The 18074-nt window shown below is 41.3% G+C and overlaps 1 protein-coding gene across 2 annotated transcripts in view; it reads left to right on the top strand.

Moving 5' to 3' along the window:
• The window catches only part of LRP1 (LDL receptor related protein 1), a 320650-nt gene that overhangs the window by 220283 nt on the left and 82293 nt on the right, over positions 1 to 18074 (top strand). For both annotated transcript variants that reach the window (XM_063293930.1, XM_063293929.1), the window contains exons 22-29: positions 2745 to 2927; positions 4354 to 4554; positions 5867 to 6112; positions 7954 to 8151; positions 12969 to 13173; positions 14036 to 14200; positions 15278 to 15522; positions 16828 to 16959. In XM_063293930.1, coding sequence (XP_063150000.1) covers positions 2745 to 2927; positions 4354 to 4554; positions 5867 to 6112; positions 7954 to 8151; positions 12969 to 13173; positions 14036 to 14200; positions 15278 to 15522; positions 16828 to 16959 — 1575 coding nt within the window. The remainder of the gene's footprint in view (positions 1 to 2744; positions 2928 to 4353; positions 4555 to 5866; positions 6113 to 7953; positions 8152 to 12968; positions 13174 to 14035; positions 14201 to 15277; positions 15523 to 16827; positions 16960 to 18074) is intronic.

Here is an 18074-nt window from a genome sequence, read left to right as displayed (position 1 = left end):
ATAATAATGGCACACTGAGTGCCGTACCAAAAAACCTTGGATGGCACTTAGAAAATCTGCTCATTGACAAAATTTCCATCTGTCCATTACAAAAGGCCACATTGCTTAGATCCATACATATACTACCCCAATACATGATGACATCCTAGGTTCTTGGGAAGAACTTGATGTGAATGAAGGCCAACATCAGCTAAGGAACAGGCAGCTGTGATTTCACATTGTTGTGGATGAAGATGACGGCGACGACAAAACAAACTGTGGAGGAAGAAAAGCATGGCCTGAATGACTGCATTAAGAAAAGCCAAGAACCCTTGCTGAAGGAAGCCAATCAAGGAAAGCTCTTGAAAACAGCAAAGGTGAAGGCTGAGTATAGAAAAGAAACAACTGAAAAACAATTTGTTAATTGGAAGAACAAGCCAATTCATGGTCAATACGGATATAGAAGGAAAAGCCGATAAAAGCCCCACATGGAGTTGGTTAAGATCAGGAGTGTTAACGAAAGAAACTGAAGGCTTTATTGTAGTGGCTCAAGAACAAGCTTTGCCAACTAATTGCAGGAAGGCGAAAATTCAACATGTAACGAACAACAGCAAATGTTGTGAAAAGGATGGAACAACTGACCATTTGATCAGTGGCTGCAGTAAAATTTCATAAACTGGCTACAAGCAGTGTCATGACCAAGTTTATTTATTTATTTGTCAAATTTGTCACCACCCATCTCCGAGCGGAGGAATTCTGGGCGGTTTACAATATAAAACGATAAATACACAATAACATTTCAATATAAGACACATTATAAAACAATTTCGCAGAGTTGCCACAACTATAAATTGGAAACTTTGCCAGAGGTTTGGATTTGAATGTAGTAAAAACTGCTAGGGCCATCAGATTGAGAAGTTTTTAGAAAATGAGCGGGTTAAGATCTTATGGGACTTTAAGATCCAAACAGACGGGCATCTGGTTCGTAACATGCCTGATACAACAGCTTTTGAAAAGAAGAAAGCCTGGCTCATTGATACTGCTATACCAGGTGATACTAGGATTGAGGAAAAAGAATTGGAAAAATTATAAAATATCAGGACTTGCAGATTGAAGTTGAACACCTATGGAAAAAAATCCGTTGTTATGCCAATCGTTCTTAGACACTATCTTAATAATTCTTAGGTCCTTGGTTAGGACTTGAATTACTAAGTTTCCACTGGTCTTAGACTATGAACCTAACTATAGATTACTCATACAACAACAACAATTTAAATTTATATGTCACCCAACTCCCAGTGATTCATTAAAATAACATTAAGGTTGTGTTATATGTTGTTATTTTATCAGAAACTGCTTTGGGACTTTCACCGAAAACGCAAAGTTGAAAATAATTTTTAATAAAATTAGTAATATATAATAATATACAATTCATCAAGTATAAAAACTATTTCAAGAGCCACAAGAACAGAGCACTAATAAAACCTCAGCATGGTGAATGTGAAAAAGATGAAATGTCCCCTGTGCAAGCACCGAGCCATGTCTGACCCTTTGGGGGGATGCCGCTTTCATGACGTTTTCTTGGCAGACTATAGCGGGGTGGTTTGCCATTGCCTTCCCCAGTCATCACCTTCCCCAGCAAGCTGGGTACTCGTTTTATCACCCTGGGAAGGATGGAAGGCTGAGTCGGCGTGAGCTGGCTACCTGAGAATCTGTCTTCTGCTGGGATCGAACTCAGGTCGTGGGGAGAGTTTCGGTTGCAATACTGCCGCCTACCACTCTGCGCCACATGAAGCTGTCAGCATGGTGAATAAAACATGTAAATTAAACATTATTTGAAACAGGTAGATTTTGAAAGCCTTTTTTAAATGCTGCAACTAAGGGACTGCATTTTTTCCTGGGAAGCAATTCCATAACGAAGGGTCTACAGGCCCTGCCTTAAGACCGACCAGTCTACAGATTATAGAAGTCAGCTGCTGAAGTGAGCATTTAAGACTGATCTCAAAGTGCAGGCTCAAATCTTGTCTGATTCTGTGTGGCGTACAGATGTCCAGAATAGTAAGATTAAAAACTAAACATAATAACATACGCAGTAAAAGTAGATAAACATTGCTGTTTCACTATTCATATTGCCACGATGTAGGTTCTAACTTAAACCCTCACCAATGTTCAGTCTGATTTGTTCCTTGTCTTTTACCAGTGATGGTCCAGGTGCCTCCTCTGTGGTTTCACTTCCAAGAATTCCTTGGATCAGTTCTGGATAAGTGAACAGGGAGAGGCTGCTCAGGCTCAGTCCTATCCAGGGCTACAGCTGCCTCTATATTCCAGGGTGTGACTAAAACTTCAGTAGGACTGCCTAGGGTGGCCTTGGGAAAACTCCCAAACACCCTCTGGAAACCAAAGGATCTATTTAGCATCTGGGGCAGATCAATCTAACAGATCCATCTTTCTTATGGAGGATGGAGGTACTACCATGACAATCAGAATATAATTTGAACATAATAAAGGACAGATGCTAATGTTGCACACCTTCAAATCACATAAAAACCAGATCTAATGTGTGCCATCCTACATGAGTACAGAAGACGGTGAAAATTAATATACAGTGGCATGCCTGAAAACCCATTTGAGGTTGATAGAGCATCTCTACCCTGATATGTCATGCTAGGTTTTCTCCTTGTCCACTTAACAGTACCTTGATAGTATCCAGACCTAGTCACCAGTACTGACCTATTAACATACTATCTCATTTATTCCATCCGTAGCTACCCGCCCACCTGGAGGCTGCCATACAGATGAGTTCCAGTGCCGACTGGATGCACTCTGCATTCCCATGCGCTGGCATTGTGATGGTGACACTGACTGCATGGACTCTAGTGATGAGAAGAACTGTGAGGGTGTTACCCATGTCTGTGATCCAAATGTGAAGTTTGGCTGCAAGGATTCTGGTAAATTGCATTGCATTGTAGAGATGAGACGGAAAATGCAATTGGTTTATTGTGCACATCTAGACAGCTCTAATATAAAAATTCAGTTGTAACCAGCACTTCTGAAAAGTAAGTGTGGTGTAATGATTAGCAGCCTTTTCAGACAGGGGCCATTTGTGTGTGCTGGTATGAGCATCAGAAAATCTAAATTAAAAGCAATATCATGGGGGAATAGCAACATATCATAGGATTTCAGCATTGGCATCTCAAACTGCAGCAGATTTCATGCAAAAAAACATTGAAATCTTACAGATTTGGGTACTTTTTAATTATTAATATGAACATTTATGTACTGTTGAGGCTCCCCAGGTATCATCTAAGATTGTCACAGATGGCACCTTCTGGGTGCTGGATTGTGATGGAGAAGTTCTGTATTATCCAGTATAATGGGCCTGTCATCATCTTTCAACCATTTTTGCTCACACAAATTTATTATGGTAGCAACCTTTTATTAAAGGAAAGGTGAGATAAAAATGTAGTAAACTGAAATACACTTGGCCCCAGCTGTTTGTGTGGCTCATAGTAATTTGCATGGGCATTGGATCTTATTGTCCCACTTGTGAATGACGAAGATCTAAATAAAAGCAATATCTGCCCACACCCAAGAGATTTTTCCTCCGTTCCCACTTTTTTTGCTATTAGAGGAATAAGTATGCCTGGGTCTTCTGTTCCAGTCTGCTAAATAGTGAATCACAAGGAGCTAAATATTTCTCAGCTTTAAATAAATGGTCTAGCAGTGGTCCATGTACTCCTCAGTTTACATTGTTTTATATCATCATAATTGCTACAATACTGTACATGAACAAGAGTGATTGTGTGCATACACAAATATGCACACCATATAGGTCACTTGGCATACAAAAATCATAGTTTAGTTGACTTCTTTGTAATGTGCAATGCAGGTCGAACAACAGCTGGTGTATAAGATCTTGCATATTCTTTGGCCCTTGGATCTCTTGCCAATCCAGAGAAACAGAATTCTGTGGCTTTGAGAGGCTTCCTCAGTGCACTTGTCTTTCTCAAAAGCAGGGAGAAATAGGGTGTAATAAAACAATACATTGCTGTTGGAGAAATTGTGAAGGTTACAGCTAGATCTGCTCTTGAGCTTTTGCTTTTGTTTTATTCTCTCCTTCTCTGATTTCCTGATTACTGCATTGTGAATTAAAGGAGTCTTATTGAGCAATACACAGTAAAAAAAAAAAAAGGTGGGGGGAGATCCTCAAAAGGAGAACAAGGCACTGCCTCCCCTCCCCAGTATACATTTAGAGGAAATTCCTGGAAAAATAGGGGAACAAATTTTCTCTCTCCACCTTCCCCACTTGTGTTTTGTAGGAATGTTATTAAAAAGCTTAAGTGGTTTCTTAATTTTGCCTCCATTTATTTCCAGCACGGTGTATCAGCAAAGCTTGGGTATGCGATGGAGACAATGATTGTGAGGACAATTCTGATGAAGAGAATTGTGAGTCTTTGGTGTGCAAGCCACCCTCCCACACTTGTGCCAATACAACATCCATCTGTCTCCCTCCTGAGAAGTTGTGTGATGGGAATGATGACTGTGGGGACGGGTCTGATGAAGGGCAACTGTGCGGTGAGTGTCAGGCAAGGAACGAATTTTTCTGTCTTTGTCAATGTTGTCTTTTCTCTAGGATGATCTTTTCCAACCTGCTGCCTTCTCACTAACTTGGTAGAATAGCTCCCAGGATTCCTAGTGAATACAGCTGCAGGCCTTTTTATGTTTTAAAGACTGTTGAGAATTTAACCTCTGGTTTTACTAAGATGAGGACACCTTGTTCATCTGGGCTGTGAAAAGTGATTGCTTCAAAAATGTATTGCAGAAGATGTAAATGTTGGATTGGCCTCGTTTTCCTTGTTTATGTCTAATGCATGAGCATAAATAGATACAAGTGGTATTTTAATTCATTTGAGGAAATGAGGCAAACACAGAGACAGATAACCCTTGCTAGTAGACTGTTCACTCCTGAGTGAATTGCTTGGACATTACACAGTTTAAGAAAGTTCAAGACCAAGAACTCTGAGTTTTTAAGGGGGGGCAGTTGGGTTGTTTGATTTCTGTATGAAAAATGCCTTGTGTGTAAAATGGAGATATGTAAATGTCTTGATCCATTTTGAAGTGGGGTAAAAAAAATTAAGAATGCTTAATTGGATTGACAATGAGGTTTTTATGATTTCATTTCTTTCTAATGATTTGGATTAAGATTTACTGGTTCCTTTTTAAGGTCAGTTTGATCTTTAAGGCTTACAAGGTATCTATAAGGTATAATAATAATTGTTTGGTTTTAGGTTTAATCGGGTTAAGATTGTTATAGTATTATTAATTATAAAAGTAGACAATTTATATGTTTTTATAATTGTATTTTTATTATGGTGGACAGAAATAGATTGAATAGTGTTAGAAAGGAAATAATAAATGTAGTTTTTGGGGGAGGGAAGCTGGTGCGTGTGTGTGTATGTGTTATATGTTATATGTTATCTATATATCTATATATCTATATGAATTCCCTTCTCACCCCTATGGGTGGTGTGTGTCTTCCTCAACCTCCGGTCCTCTACCTGCCTGGGAGTCTGAGGGTTCTGTGCAGGATCTTGGCTGTTCCTAGCACTGCACTCTTCTGGGCCACAGTTTTTTAGTTAGTCTCCTACTTGCAAATGTATAGTAGAGGATGCTGTCTCATCATCACGTTAGTAAAATTCAGCTGACTTGCTTTTGTACGGGGAATCAAGAGACATTAGTGAATTAATTGGAGGACTGAGAGATTGGATCCAAAAGTTCTTTTCCTTTTCAATGGCGGGGAGCTTGTTTGGCGATTGTTTGTGGACAACTGGAGCCTGTAGCTGAATTTCTCCCAGTCACTCTCTGTGCTGTTTCTGATCTCATCCAGATCTTTGCTCTTTGAACAACGGGGGCTGCAGCCACAACTGTACGGTCGCACCAGGTGAGGGCATTGCCTGCTCATGCCCGCTAGGCATGGAGCTTGGTGTTGACAACAAGACCTGCCAGATCCAGAGCTACTGTGCCAAGCATCTCAAGTGTAGTCAAAAGTGTGAGCAGGTCAAGTACAATGTGAAATGCTCTTGCTATGAAGGATGGATGCTGGAGTCTGATGGTGAGAGCTGCCGCAGTCTGGGTAAGTACACAGTCAGGTTTGTCTGTTTCAGAACAAATGTTTTGGATTCATTGAGAGGCATGGGCAACAGATGCCAGATTTTCAAACTCTGTGAAGAAGTGGGCCTATAATGTACAGTATATTAAGTTAGTAAATATAGGTTAATTGGGAGAACCTTTCATATATTAAATGACAGGTGGGTTTGAGTGTGCTCTTAGCGTCTTGGAAATGAAGCCAGTCTTGGCTTTTTGATAGTTTTGTCTGTGTAATCAGATGCTTTTAAATATCTGCTTATTGGAATCACACTTGACGTTTTTACAAGTACATTTTAAAAAGAACATTCGCACACAATCATTCTCCTGTGGTATGTGGCATTGTCCCTTAACCTAGAGGAAGATGGCTTTAGGGAGCATTCCTACCAGCTCTCCGGTCAGTTTGGACACGCAACTCTTTCTGGAGTTGAGGAAGACATACCGTCCTTTGTTTCTCTCCATCAAAATACTCTCCTCCTAGCAAGTAACTGCTAAACATCTGCCTTCGGGCATCGGAAAGAAAATTCCTTTCGATGCTCCTTTCCCTGCAGAATTATGTGGGAGGTCTGAAGAAGCGTTGCGAGGAACTTTGGGTTTGTTCCCAAACACGTCACTTCACATGAGAGGCTGGGGAGTTCACAGCGATTCTTCTGCTGTTCTTCTTAGGTTTAGAATGAAGTGCTTGTGAAACTGGGCTGGGGGTGCTTTCGCAAGAGTAGACTGTGTTCCTTAGATGATTCACTGAGACCTTATGGGAAAGAATGTGATGAACTGAAAAGGTTTGCTTTAATGAAGAACTCACTTTCTTGATGCTGATTCCAAACCTGAGGGGTAGACAAGGACTGCATCCAGGATGTGGCTCAAAGTGTAAGAAGAACACTATGAAGAAAAGCTTTCTGTGAAGCCGTCCTCAGAAGAAAAGGGTAGAGGACAACATGGAGCCCACTGGGGCTCTTCCTGCAGGATATCAATCTTCCTGCCTGTCCCACAGACACACCCATTCATCCCTCTGGAACAGGGTTTCTCAACCTTGGCAACTTTAAGCTGTGTGGACTTCAACTCCCAGAATTCCCCAGCCAGCACATGCTCTGAAACAATAGCAAAGCCAGAATTTTAATGATGAATGCAGATCTGGGTGGACGGAGAGTAGGCTAGGTCCCTTGAATCTGCTTTGTATGTGAGAAGAGTAATAGGTCAGTCTAAGGTCCTTGCCTTTTTGAAAAACTGAATGGAAAAGGGACCAAAAATGGGGGGGAAGTCCAGCTTGGTGTTTTCCGGCAGTCAAGAAACACAGCAGTGTTCCTGTCCTTTGGGGACTTGCCGCATTCTGCCATGTTGCCGCTGGCAGGCAAAATAAAGGCAGCTCTGTTCCCAGTGCTCCAGGGAAGGCTGGAAGAGGGGGGATTTTGAAAAGATGCATGTTGTTCAGTTGCAGCGTGGCATTTATTCCCTCTTGCATGAAGAAGGGGAGGCCCATGCTAGAGCTTTGGACATTTGCCTATGGGAATCATCGTTCATACACTACCTTGTGACATGGTACTAAGTAGTAGGATAATGAGCCCTTGTTCATATTTTGGTGATTGTTACTAATAATTTATAATGATTTATGACAGTGATTATCTTCATTAAAGTCCCAGCCCTGAACAGAGATGAATAGAATTGGAAAGGGAAAAATAGTTTTAAAACTCAGAAGATCGAAGGCTTATTTGTTCCAAACCTATTTTCAGGTTAAAATCTTTGCAACAGGAGCCCTCTCAGGAGATGCTCCTGGGTTTGAAGATCATGAAAATGTAATAGTAGCAGTAATAACATCCCTCTTTCAATTTTTAGACCCGTTTAAGCCTTTCATCATCTTCTCCAATCGCCATGAGATCCGGCGCATTGACTTACACAAGGGAGATTACAGTGTCTTAGTGCCAGGCTTGCGAAACACCATTGCCTTGGACTTTCATCTGAATCAGAGCTCCCTCTATTGGACAGATGTGGTAGAAGACAAGATATACCGGGGGAAATTACATGAGAATGGAGGTGAGTACATGGTGGCTTTGGGCCAGTCACTCACTCTCAGACCTAGGAAAAAGACAATGGCAAACCATTTCCAAAAATGTTAAAAAGAAAACTGCATGAAACTATCCAGGCAGTCACCAAGATCAAGACTGACTTGAAGGCACACACACTCTCACACACAGATGTGATGGCTACTGCAGAATGGTACAAGCTTTTTCAAAGTCTTTTTTTTCCCCCCCAGAAAGCTGATACTTTTTAAAATGTACTCTACTCGCAGCCCATTCTTACCAGGACAGTACATCTCTTGGCTTGCTCCTCTAATTTTTATTCACAGCTGGAATCATGATAAAGGAATTAATTGTCCATAAGTTTCTTCTGCTGTTGTCAGTGATCTAGTTTATATTGTTGTAACTCTTTCCATTGTCTGATCTGACTTTAAGAATGATTGGTGGCAATCAAAAATATACAAATAACTAAAATACAAAATAACAGGGCCATTGGAGTTGGTTAAACATTACTGAAACTTTTCAGGACTACTGTGCTTTTAAATAAAAGCTTTTGTACTTATTTGCTTCCTTTCTGACACAGCTGATGAATTACTTCATTGTTAGTAAAGTTCTCTGCAGTTCATTGTCATAATTGGTCTATTTATTTTTATTTTAATTGCAAATTAAAAAATGAAAATAACAAAGCTTTGACACCATTTTTATTGAAAGAAAAGAAGCTTGATGAAGGCACTGTTTTGACTGAAGCGGCAACAGAGGCGATTTAAACCCTTTTGCACTGACAGTTTTTCAGCTTCAGATTGGCTGTCCCCTAATCCACGTGGGTGTTTGTAAAGATAATCACCTATCTGAAAAAAACTGCTTTTGGAGAGAGAATGTATATAGCAATCAAAAAGTATTCCCTGTATTAGTGGGGCGGCATCTTTTCCAGCAGGAAAGCGAGGATAAAGTGACTGCCTTGTAGGTGGTGGTCTCTCCTTTGAGCATCCCTCGAGTATGCTGGTGGGAAGTGGGCACATCTTGCCTCATCAGAGTCAGTTCTGGATATTGGGCCCTGTCTCTTAATGTGGCTCACAGAGCATGAGGAAGAGAAGGAACAGCTTCCTCATCTCTCTGTTGAGCAGGGAAAAGACTGAGCTGTATCAATTCTTCCGTCATAGTTCAGACAAGTTGAGACCATTGAGATATGCTCCATGAGTGCCTTAGTCCAGAACAAACAATGAGTGTTCCTCCCTCCCACCAATAAAAATAGGTGGGATAAATCTAATAATAACGGCAACAACAACTCCCCACCCCACTACTTCTGACAGTTTGCCTCCTTGGTTTCATTTTGTGGTTTATTTTCAACCATTTGGCATAGGTGTTGTTCAGCATTTTATTTTGTTTTTTTAAAGTCCTTGTCCCCATTTCTTTTTAAAGACTGAAGTCAATTCAGAAGAAGACAACTTTGTGGCTAACAGAGGGGTTGAGCCTCTTAGTACTCTGCATAGCCATGCACTGGGAAATTGAGGAGGTACAGAAATTTGCTTTACAGCTGACATAAAGGCCAGGGCTCAGTACTTCGCTAAGCTTTATCTCAGAGATGGAGGGGAACAAGTCCTTCCTTTGTGGCTGACCTAAAACCACCCAGATAATGCTGGGTATAGCTTTGCTTGGGAAATGAGGAATAGACATTTGTTTTGACTGACATAGGGGCTGGTCAATCAGCACTGTGCAAATGTAGCCTCTGCTTAAGCAGGATTAAAAACAAAATCTTGAGCCCAGTTCTGGGGTGATGGCTGGACTGTTGCCCCATTTGTGGTCAGCGTGCTTCCACTGAGAGCTTACTGTCAGTTAAGTAAGCTGTGGTATTAGAAATCCAATGCCAAACCTTCACTTTATGAACAATTGCCAGCTTCGTACAGTATAACAGTATAACAGAAAGCTCTTTGCTGTCTTCTGGAAGGCTAAAAAATAGATAGCAGACTGAGCTCCAGTAATGAAGAACAAATGCTCTTGGGGATGATTAGATTAGCATTTCTAATCTGTGTGTGGTAATTGACAGCCAGTTAACTCACAGCGCAGCAGGCCTTCAGTTTCAATCAATTTCAATGAGACATTGCCCTCAAATAAAGCAGACAAGTGTGGCTAAGAATATGGCAGCTGCAGGACCCTCTTCACTGGGCTTCTCGGAAAAGCAGGATCCGGCCAATGTTATCTTTAAATTTCTTTGAAGTGATTGTTGATAACCTCCACAAAACCTCATCTAAGGATTGTCTCAGTTATAATAAGTGCTTTGTAAAATTCCCCAGGAGACGTTCCTTCCAGGTTCCATTGACAGGAAAGTAGTAGATGCTAGTGACTATCACCACCCTTGCTGTAACCCTGTGCAGGGCTAAACTATCCATGGAGTAGTTATTCTGACCTTTTGTTATGAACCCTAAATATTTCATGGGTGTGAGTCATGAGCCTGGGTCCCATGTTTTAGTGAAGGTGTTTTTGTATTTAGGAAAGATCAAAGGGATCCCTCGCTTCTTTTCTGAATGGCTATCTTTTAAGTACTTCAGTACAGGTAGTTCTTGGTTAACAATCATTCATTCAGCAACCATTTAAAGTTACAACAGCTCTGAACAAGGAGACTTATGTCTGCTCCTTGAAGTTGCAGCCAATCACATGACCCAAATCGTCATGTGATTGCAATTTGGGTGCTTGGCAACCAACTTGCAATTATGACGTCACAGTGTCCTGCAGTCACATGATCACGATTTGTGACCTTCACTGACAGCTTCTGACAAGCAAAGTCAATGAGGAAGCCAGCAGGAGGTCGCAAATAGCCATCATGTGACGTTGCACTTAACGACTGCACGGGCTTCGCTTAATGACAGCAACTGGAACTGCTGTCTTAAATTGGTGCAGTCATATGATGTCGCGCTTTACGACTGCGTCGCTTAGCAACAGAGTTCCCAGGCCCAGTTATTATCATTAACTAAGGACTACCTGTAATTTGGTCTGTAAGTCCTTCAGGAAAAGGTGAAATGTGAAGAGGGCTTGAGATGAGATAGACTGGTTTACATTGAGGATGTTCTATCCTTCCCCTTCTGCATTTCTAGCATCAGAAACAGCAGTGCTTAATCCCCTGTTAAATGATACCTTCTTTCTTTTAAATGTTGATCATTATGTTGGAGTTAATTAGCATTCCCAGAGCTTTCCTAATGGTAATTACAGCCTAGCAGCTGCTTCAGCAAAAAACAGGGCCTAACCTGATTAATGCCTCAACAGAGCTGATGATGGGGCCCTGAGTGATCAAGGGATTGCACGATACCAGGGTGGACTCTAGAATGCCCCAACTGCATGGAGTCATTAGGACTTTCTGCCCCTTCCCCTGTTCATCTAGCTGTGGATTTTCAGAAGACAGTCCATGATGTTTGAAGCCTCTTGGGTTACTCAGATTTTGATTGTTGTTGTTGTCATCATTTGCCAAGGATCCCTTGCTTTCAGTAAACCAATATGAAATTGAACTTAGCTTTCCACAGATCTTTATTTTAATACCTAAGACTAGGAATCCTTTGACCTTGTCCAGAGATTAAAGTTATAAATGAAGCCAGAAATGAGATGTTACCATATTAGGATCGGGACAAATTTGCAAGACGCTGCATGATTTCTGCACATCTAGTTTTAACCCTTAACTGCTAGTATAACCAAAATTTATGAGTTGTGGTACATAACTATGGCCTCTATCTAAGTAAAAGATAGCAGGTATTTTGGAGGAATTCCTGTTTCACCCAATGGAAAGAAAAGGTAACAAGGTGAAAATGCCTGAGCTAATTCTCCTGTATGCTCTTTGGAATGAATTCAGCTACACGTCTTCTGCTTTAATATCTCCAGCAATTTAGCAAGCATGTTTTCTTTCTCAGAATGGAATACACTTACATGTCATAATAAATGTACTAATACCTAAGGTGCCACAATCTCTTCATTGTTAATATATTCTGCCCAGAGTCCTTCCTTTGGGGGGAGATGGGCGATGATAAAAATGTAAATAAATATACTAAGATATTTCTTGAAGGAATCATTGAATTCCACTATCCCAGATCATCTTTCCCCAGTCTGGGTACCACTTAGATGTATGGGCTTGAACTCTCAGAATTCCTTAGCCAACATGGTCACAGGTGAGAATTCTGGGAGTGGGAGTCCATATAAGGCACTGGGCTAGAAACCAGGAGACTGAGAGTTCTAGTCCTGCCTTAGGCATGAAAGCTGGCTGGGTGACCTTGGGCCAGTCCCTCTCTCGCAGCCCAACTCACCTCACAGGGTGGTTGCTGTGGGGAAAATAGGAGGAAGAAGGAGTATTTGGTATGTTCGCCCCCTTGAGTTATTTATAAAAATAACAAAGGCGGGATAGAAAATAAATAAATAAATAAAAGTGCACTCCGGGTGGAGAATTCTGTCTTAGATAATTACTGCCCATACTTAAGACTCTAAGGTCTAAGAAAGGGTGGTAGCAACTATCCTTCAGACTTTCTGGAATGAAATTGATTATTTAGGTATGTGGATTCTGGACATTTTGAGGCTGAATAGCTTCATGATGTAGTTGGCCATGAGTTAAATAAGTGAGAGTGTTTCTGATGGTTCTACTGGTCCTCTCAATGGCATTTGGTATCATCCATTACGATATCTCAGAATTTTATTACAGAATGCGGAGGCATCATTTGCCCATTCTTAATTGAGAGAGAAGATCCTGGGAGGTTAGATCACAGAAAAGAATTATGAAAGATGCTTTCACCATGAAATGGAACTTGTCTGGGTAGTATGGACAATTACTGATGGCTTCTCTCCCAACTATCTTTTTCACAGCCCTAACCAGCTTTGAGGTGGTGATACAATATGGGCTAGCTACTCCTGAAGGACTTGCTGTGGACTGGATTGCTGGCAACATCTACTGGGTGGAGAGCAACCTGGACCAAATTGAGGTGGCTAAGCTAGACGGAACAATGAGGAGTACCTTATTGGCTGGGGATATCGAGCACCCTCGTGCCATTGCCTTAGACCCACGATGCGGGTATGAAGTTGAATGGAGGGAATGGAGAAATCTATGGGCAGGAAGTGATTAAAAAACACAGTGGAAGGTTGGGTGCCACTATAGTTTGTCCATGTGAACTTTGGTAAACAATGTTAATCTTTTAATCCATTAGCAAACCCTTGACCTGCATTCAACATTTGCCTGGAAGGGAGCAGTAAACCAAATGTTCATGAGATATTTGGATCCTTAGGAGGGGGCTGGATTTATTCTGGGATTTGAACCAAATGGGCAAAAACACAGCATTCTAGTCATGGTCACTGAATTTAGCATCCAGAATGGCTAAAGTTTCATTTATAAGCAAGTTTCTAGTTCTTACTAGAAAGATATCCCAGTGTTCTCTTCGTTATTTGTGCAGTATCCAGTAGAATTCTAAAAGCATATAGGCGCTGAATCAAGGTTTCTTTATAAGGGTGAGTTTGCATATTCCTCAATAGCAGAAATTGAACTAGATCCCCTCTGCAGTGAGGTCTTGCTAGAAATTTCTGCTTTCATAAAAATATTACCCGTGTAGAGCGATGCTCCTTGCTCCTCTCTAGGCCTGCTCTGATTTTCACAAGGGGTCGATGGGATCAGTCATAAGCAGACTGCTGAAGAACACTGGGATATCTTCACATCAGGGTTTTTTTTTTAAATAAGGCCTTGATAATGGGAAAATTGTGCATGCATTCAGATAAGAACAGCTATGGAGTGTTGCAAAGTGGATTGATAGCAAATCCCTGTCTAGTGTCTCAAGGAGTGAATGATTTACAGTGACTATTGCAGATTTACAGAGACCACTTAGGCTGTGCTCCTATGGCTGAAGAGGCATCTTGTCTCACTGTGTGCCCACTTTTCCCCCCAGGATTCTCTTCTGGACAGACTGGGATGCCAGCCTGCCCCGCATCGAGGCAGCTTCCATGAGTGGCCAGGGCCGACGCGTCATTCACAAGGAAACAGGCTCAGGGGGCTGGCCGAATGGGCTCACGGTGGACTACCTGGAAAAGCGCATACTGTGGATTGATGCCAGGTGCAGAGCAGTCAGTGACCAAATATTCAGGGGGTGTGATTCCTGGTAGAAATTAGTCATTTCAGTGGGATAAAAAATATTTTTATTGAGAAACCAATTCAGATCCTCTTAAAATTGTCACATCTTTTCCTTTGTAAGAATCCTGGTTTGGTGCTATTATTTCCGCTGATTGTTGGTACTTCAAAATGTTGGTGCTCTTACTGCTGCTACTTCTTCCTTCCTTCTTGCATTAGCCTCAGAGGTAATTCTACTCAGCAACAGATCACGTGTTGAATGTGATAATGCCAGAGTGCCATAGTGTAATACAGACAACCAGAGCTGCAGTTGGGAATGGTGTCTTTGCCCAAGATGTGTTTCCCCCCGCTCCTCACAAAACATTGAAAAACTGGAAGCATTTTTTCCTGCGCTGCTAGAAACATTCTTTGTCTGTTGGGAGTAATTCTACCTCAGTTGCACTTTGCAGGGCTATTATTTATTTGAGGAGAAAGAGATGAGAGCCTCCTTTTTCTTGCTATAATATCCCCTTGAGTCTTTTACCCTGAGCAGGCTGTAAGAACACAATAACCTCCCCTTTTCTGTCTCTCGTAGTAACTGTATGCATAATTACTATAGTCACTATATTAATGTAATAAAACCTTGAGTATGTAAGTAATACATTATTTGGCTAGCATATTAAATGCCTTTTTTTGCTGTAGAAGAAACTAATAAGTAAATCAGTATGTTCTCTAATAAAGTTGGCATGCTTTTAATAGACTCCAGGACAATATAAAATAGGTATTTTGGCTAGCTTTCCTGGAGTGATGTACTTAACATTGGTTTCTGAAGAGAAAAGCCTTTGATCACATTGTATTTTTCCATTCATAAGTATGTTGTGCCTTCTGCCCTTTGTATTTCCTTGTTTCTCATGTCTTTCTTGCTTCGTCTCTGTTTAGCCGTATGTTTTGTTATCTTCCTGTTGTACCAGTTCTACCTGCACTCACATGTTCACACCCAGCTTTTGAGCTTGCATCTCTTGCTTTTCATCTGTTTTTCCTGATTCTTGGAGTTTTCATGTTGATCTGTCTTACTCTTCCACAGGTCAGATGCCATCTATTCTGCCCTCTATGATGGCACAGGCCACATTGAGGTGCTGCGGGGGCATGAGTATCTGTCACATCCCTTTGCTGTCACCTTGTATGGTGGTGAGGTGTACTGGACTGACTGGCGCACCAATACCCTGGCCAAGGCTAACAAATGGACAGGCCACAACGTCACTGTCGTGCAGCGAACCAACACACAGCCCTTTGATTTGCAGGTCTATCACCCCTCTCGCCAACCTGTAGGTGAGCCATGACAAGGGAAAAAGGGCAGTGGGGGAATGGCATCAAATTTCAATCTGTGAAGTCAACAAAGGCACCAGAAGTTTATATCACCTACAGCTGTGCTTAAGGTAGCTAGGTCTAGCCCCAGAGACTTTGCATCTAATGGATACAGGAAGAAACAGTAATATCTACTGGTGCTCAGATGATATGGCCAGTGGAAACTAGTTGGGTAAAACTAGACTGACTATATGTAATAGTTGTTTTTCTCTTTAACTGGTGTTGCTCCTTTCCTGGAGATGGTAGGAATTTAACAAGAGACTCTCTGTAGGCAAAGCATGTGCTCTGCCAATGAGTATGATCTCCTCCAGGCATCTATTTGCCAACTTTTGTGATTGTATCTTTCAGTTAGATGAGAGAAGTGAATTAATTATTTGATCATAGGAGCAGAAACTAAAGCAGTTCTCCTTTTTATTCCTGGGTCTCCCTGTAGAGGTGCAGAGTTTGGATTTAGGTACACTGTTCTGGGACAGTTCTATCTTGGATCCATTGCCATGCAGAGATTCTTTTTCAGAAATCAGTGTCTTACGAGAGGCAATTCTCTGTTAAAGTGTGGCATAGTCGGTAAAGGTCTCCTTATATGGTGGTAAAATGCATACGTCACCTGGTCAGGTTTTGTGCACTTAATCCAGATCACTAAAAATCTTGCAAATTCCTGCTGGCTAACTTGCCTAAATTGGAAGGGGAAGAAAATTATTCCAACGGTGGTACTATTATACTTGGCTCTGGATAAATGGATGGATGGATGGATGGATGGGTACATATTCACATACATACCTACTCCAAGGACTTACCAACCTATGTTCTGATGTTGTGTGACAGCAAAATAAGAGAATTACCTTGAAAAGACAACAAGGAATGAATATAAAGTAATTACATCTGTGTACTTAAGCCTGACTGTGTCAAGCAATTAAAAATGAGATGGATACACATGAAAATGTTAACACAAAATGAATTGCTTGCAGTTAGAGATTCAACTTTCTGATGATTGGAAATCCTTCTGTAGACTGTAGGATTGGCTTTTCCCCTTGTCTGTCTCTTACGTTTTCTTCCTTCCCACCTACACTTTTCAAGGCTCTAGGAAAAGCAGAAGTGCAACCCTGCAGTGGTGGACAACCCAGAAGTCTAGAGTGGCTTTTTGCCATGGGCTGTATGCCATATGTGCCCTGACCCTCCCCAAGCGGAGCTATGCATTCTGCTTTCTTTAGAACAGAGTTGTGATTCTCTCTAGAGGAATGCAGCCTTACCTTAACCTTTTTGTTCTTCTAGCTCCCAATCCTTGTGAGGCCAATGGAGGAAAAGGCCATTGTTCCCACCTCTGCCTCATCAACTACAATGGCACCTACTCCTGCGCTTGCCCCCACCTGATGAAGCTGGATAAGGACAATGCCACGTGCTATGGTAAAGGGAGTGAATGAGATCCAGGGTAAATCAGGAGCTCCTCCCCTGAAGTTAGATAATATGAGACAATAATACTGCTTTATTGCTTCCTGCCCCTATCTTTCCCATTTATTTTAGCTGTCGCTATCTCCCAGACTCTAGTTTGGGATGGTTCACAGGTTTTTAATGAATGAGAGCAAAAAGCAGGAGAATCTAGTGTCTAAATGTATCCAGTATACCAATGTCTTTACCCTACTGTATCAGTTTCTAAAAGGCTGGGTTTCCATAGTACGTTTAATTAGTCATAAGCAAGACTAGCGCGCTGTGAGTACTTCTAAATTATAGGGCTAGGGAGGAGCAGTTTTAAGCCAAAGTAATCCCTTCTCTCATAAGTTGCATAACAGAAACCCCAAAATGGTTAATTACCTACCCCTGCAGGCTTAGGTACTAATATTTAGAAATGACTCAATTGAGAAAAAAATAAACTCACCCTCAATCTAAGCTTTGGAAACTTTTACACACGTACTTAACATGCTCCCAAATGTAAACAGACAGCAGCATGGCAAATGGCACTACTTAGTAACACAGTTTATGGAGTTTGAGCACTCTTGGTTTTCTTCTCTCTGTTCCATGTCCACTGCTGCCTGCCTGATTGGGTAGTGGGTGGTGGGGTGGAATGGCTAGAAATACCTATCACGAAGCTTGCCAGTGCTGTCCTCATACAGAACTCAAGAGGAAGGTGAGTGAGAAATGAGTATTTCCCAAATGGTGATTTTGTTAATCTAATTACTATACTTGTCTGCTGCCAAAACAACCACTAGGAAGATTAGACTGTAAGTGGCTTTCTGAGTTAAGAGTGTTGTGTCAATTCAGCCAATAAGCAATAACCATCATGAATAGGTTGAAGTAATTAAAATGGAGCATGGGATTTGCTAAAAAAAATGCTACGAATAATGATAGTGAAAGGGTTATAGGTAGCGGCACTTCGCACTTATAATTAGAAAGTATATAATAGATTGGGAACTTCTCCAAATCGGAACCTGGACTGCTGAATAGATACACTAATAAGAATACCTCCTGTGAAACAAATATAGATTGGATACGTACCTGTTAATGTGTCTGCCCATTAATGAATA

Source organism: Candoia aspera, chromosome 2 (genome assembly GCF_035149785.1).
Source record: "Candoia aspera isolate rCanAsp1 chromosome 2, rCanAsp1.hap2, whole genome shotgun sequence".
Lineage (NCBI taxonomy): Eukaryota > Metazoa > Chordata > Lepidosauria > Squamata > Boidae > Candoia > Candoia aspera.
This window is presented reverse-complemented; position numbering and strand designations above follow the sequence as displayed.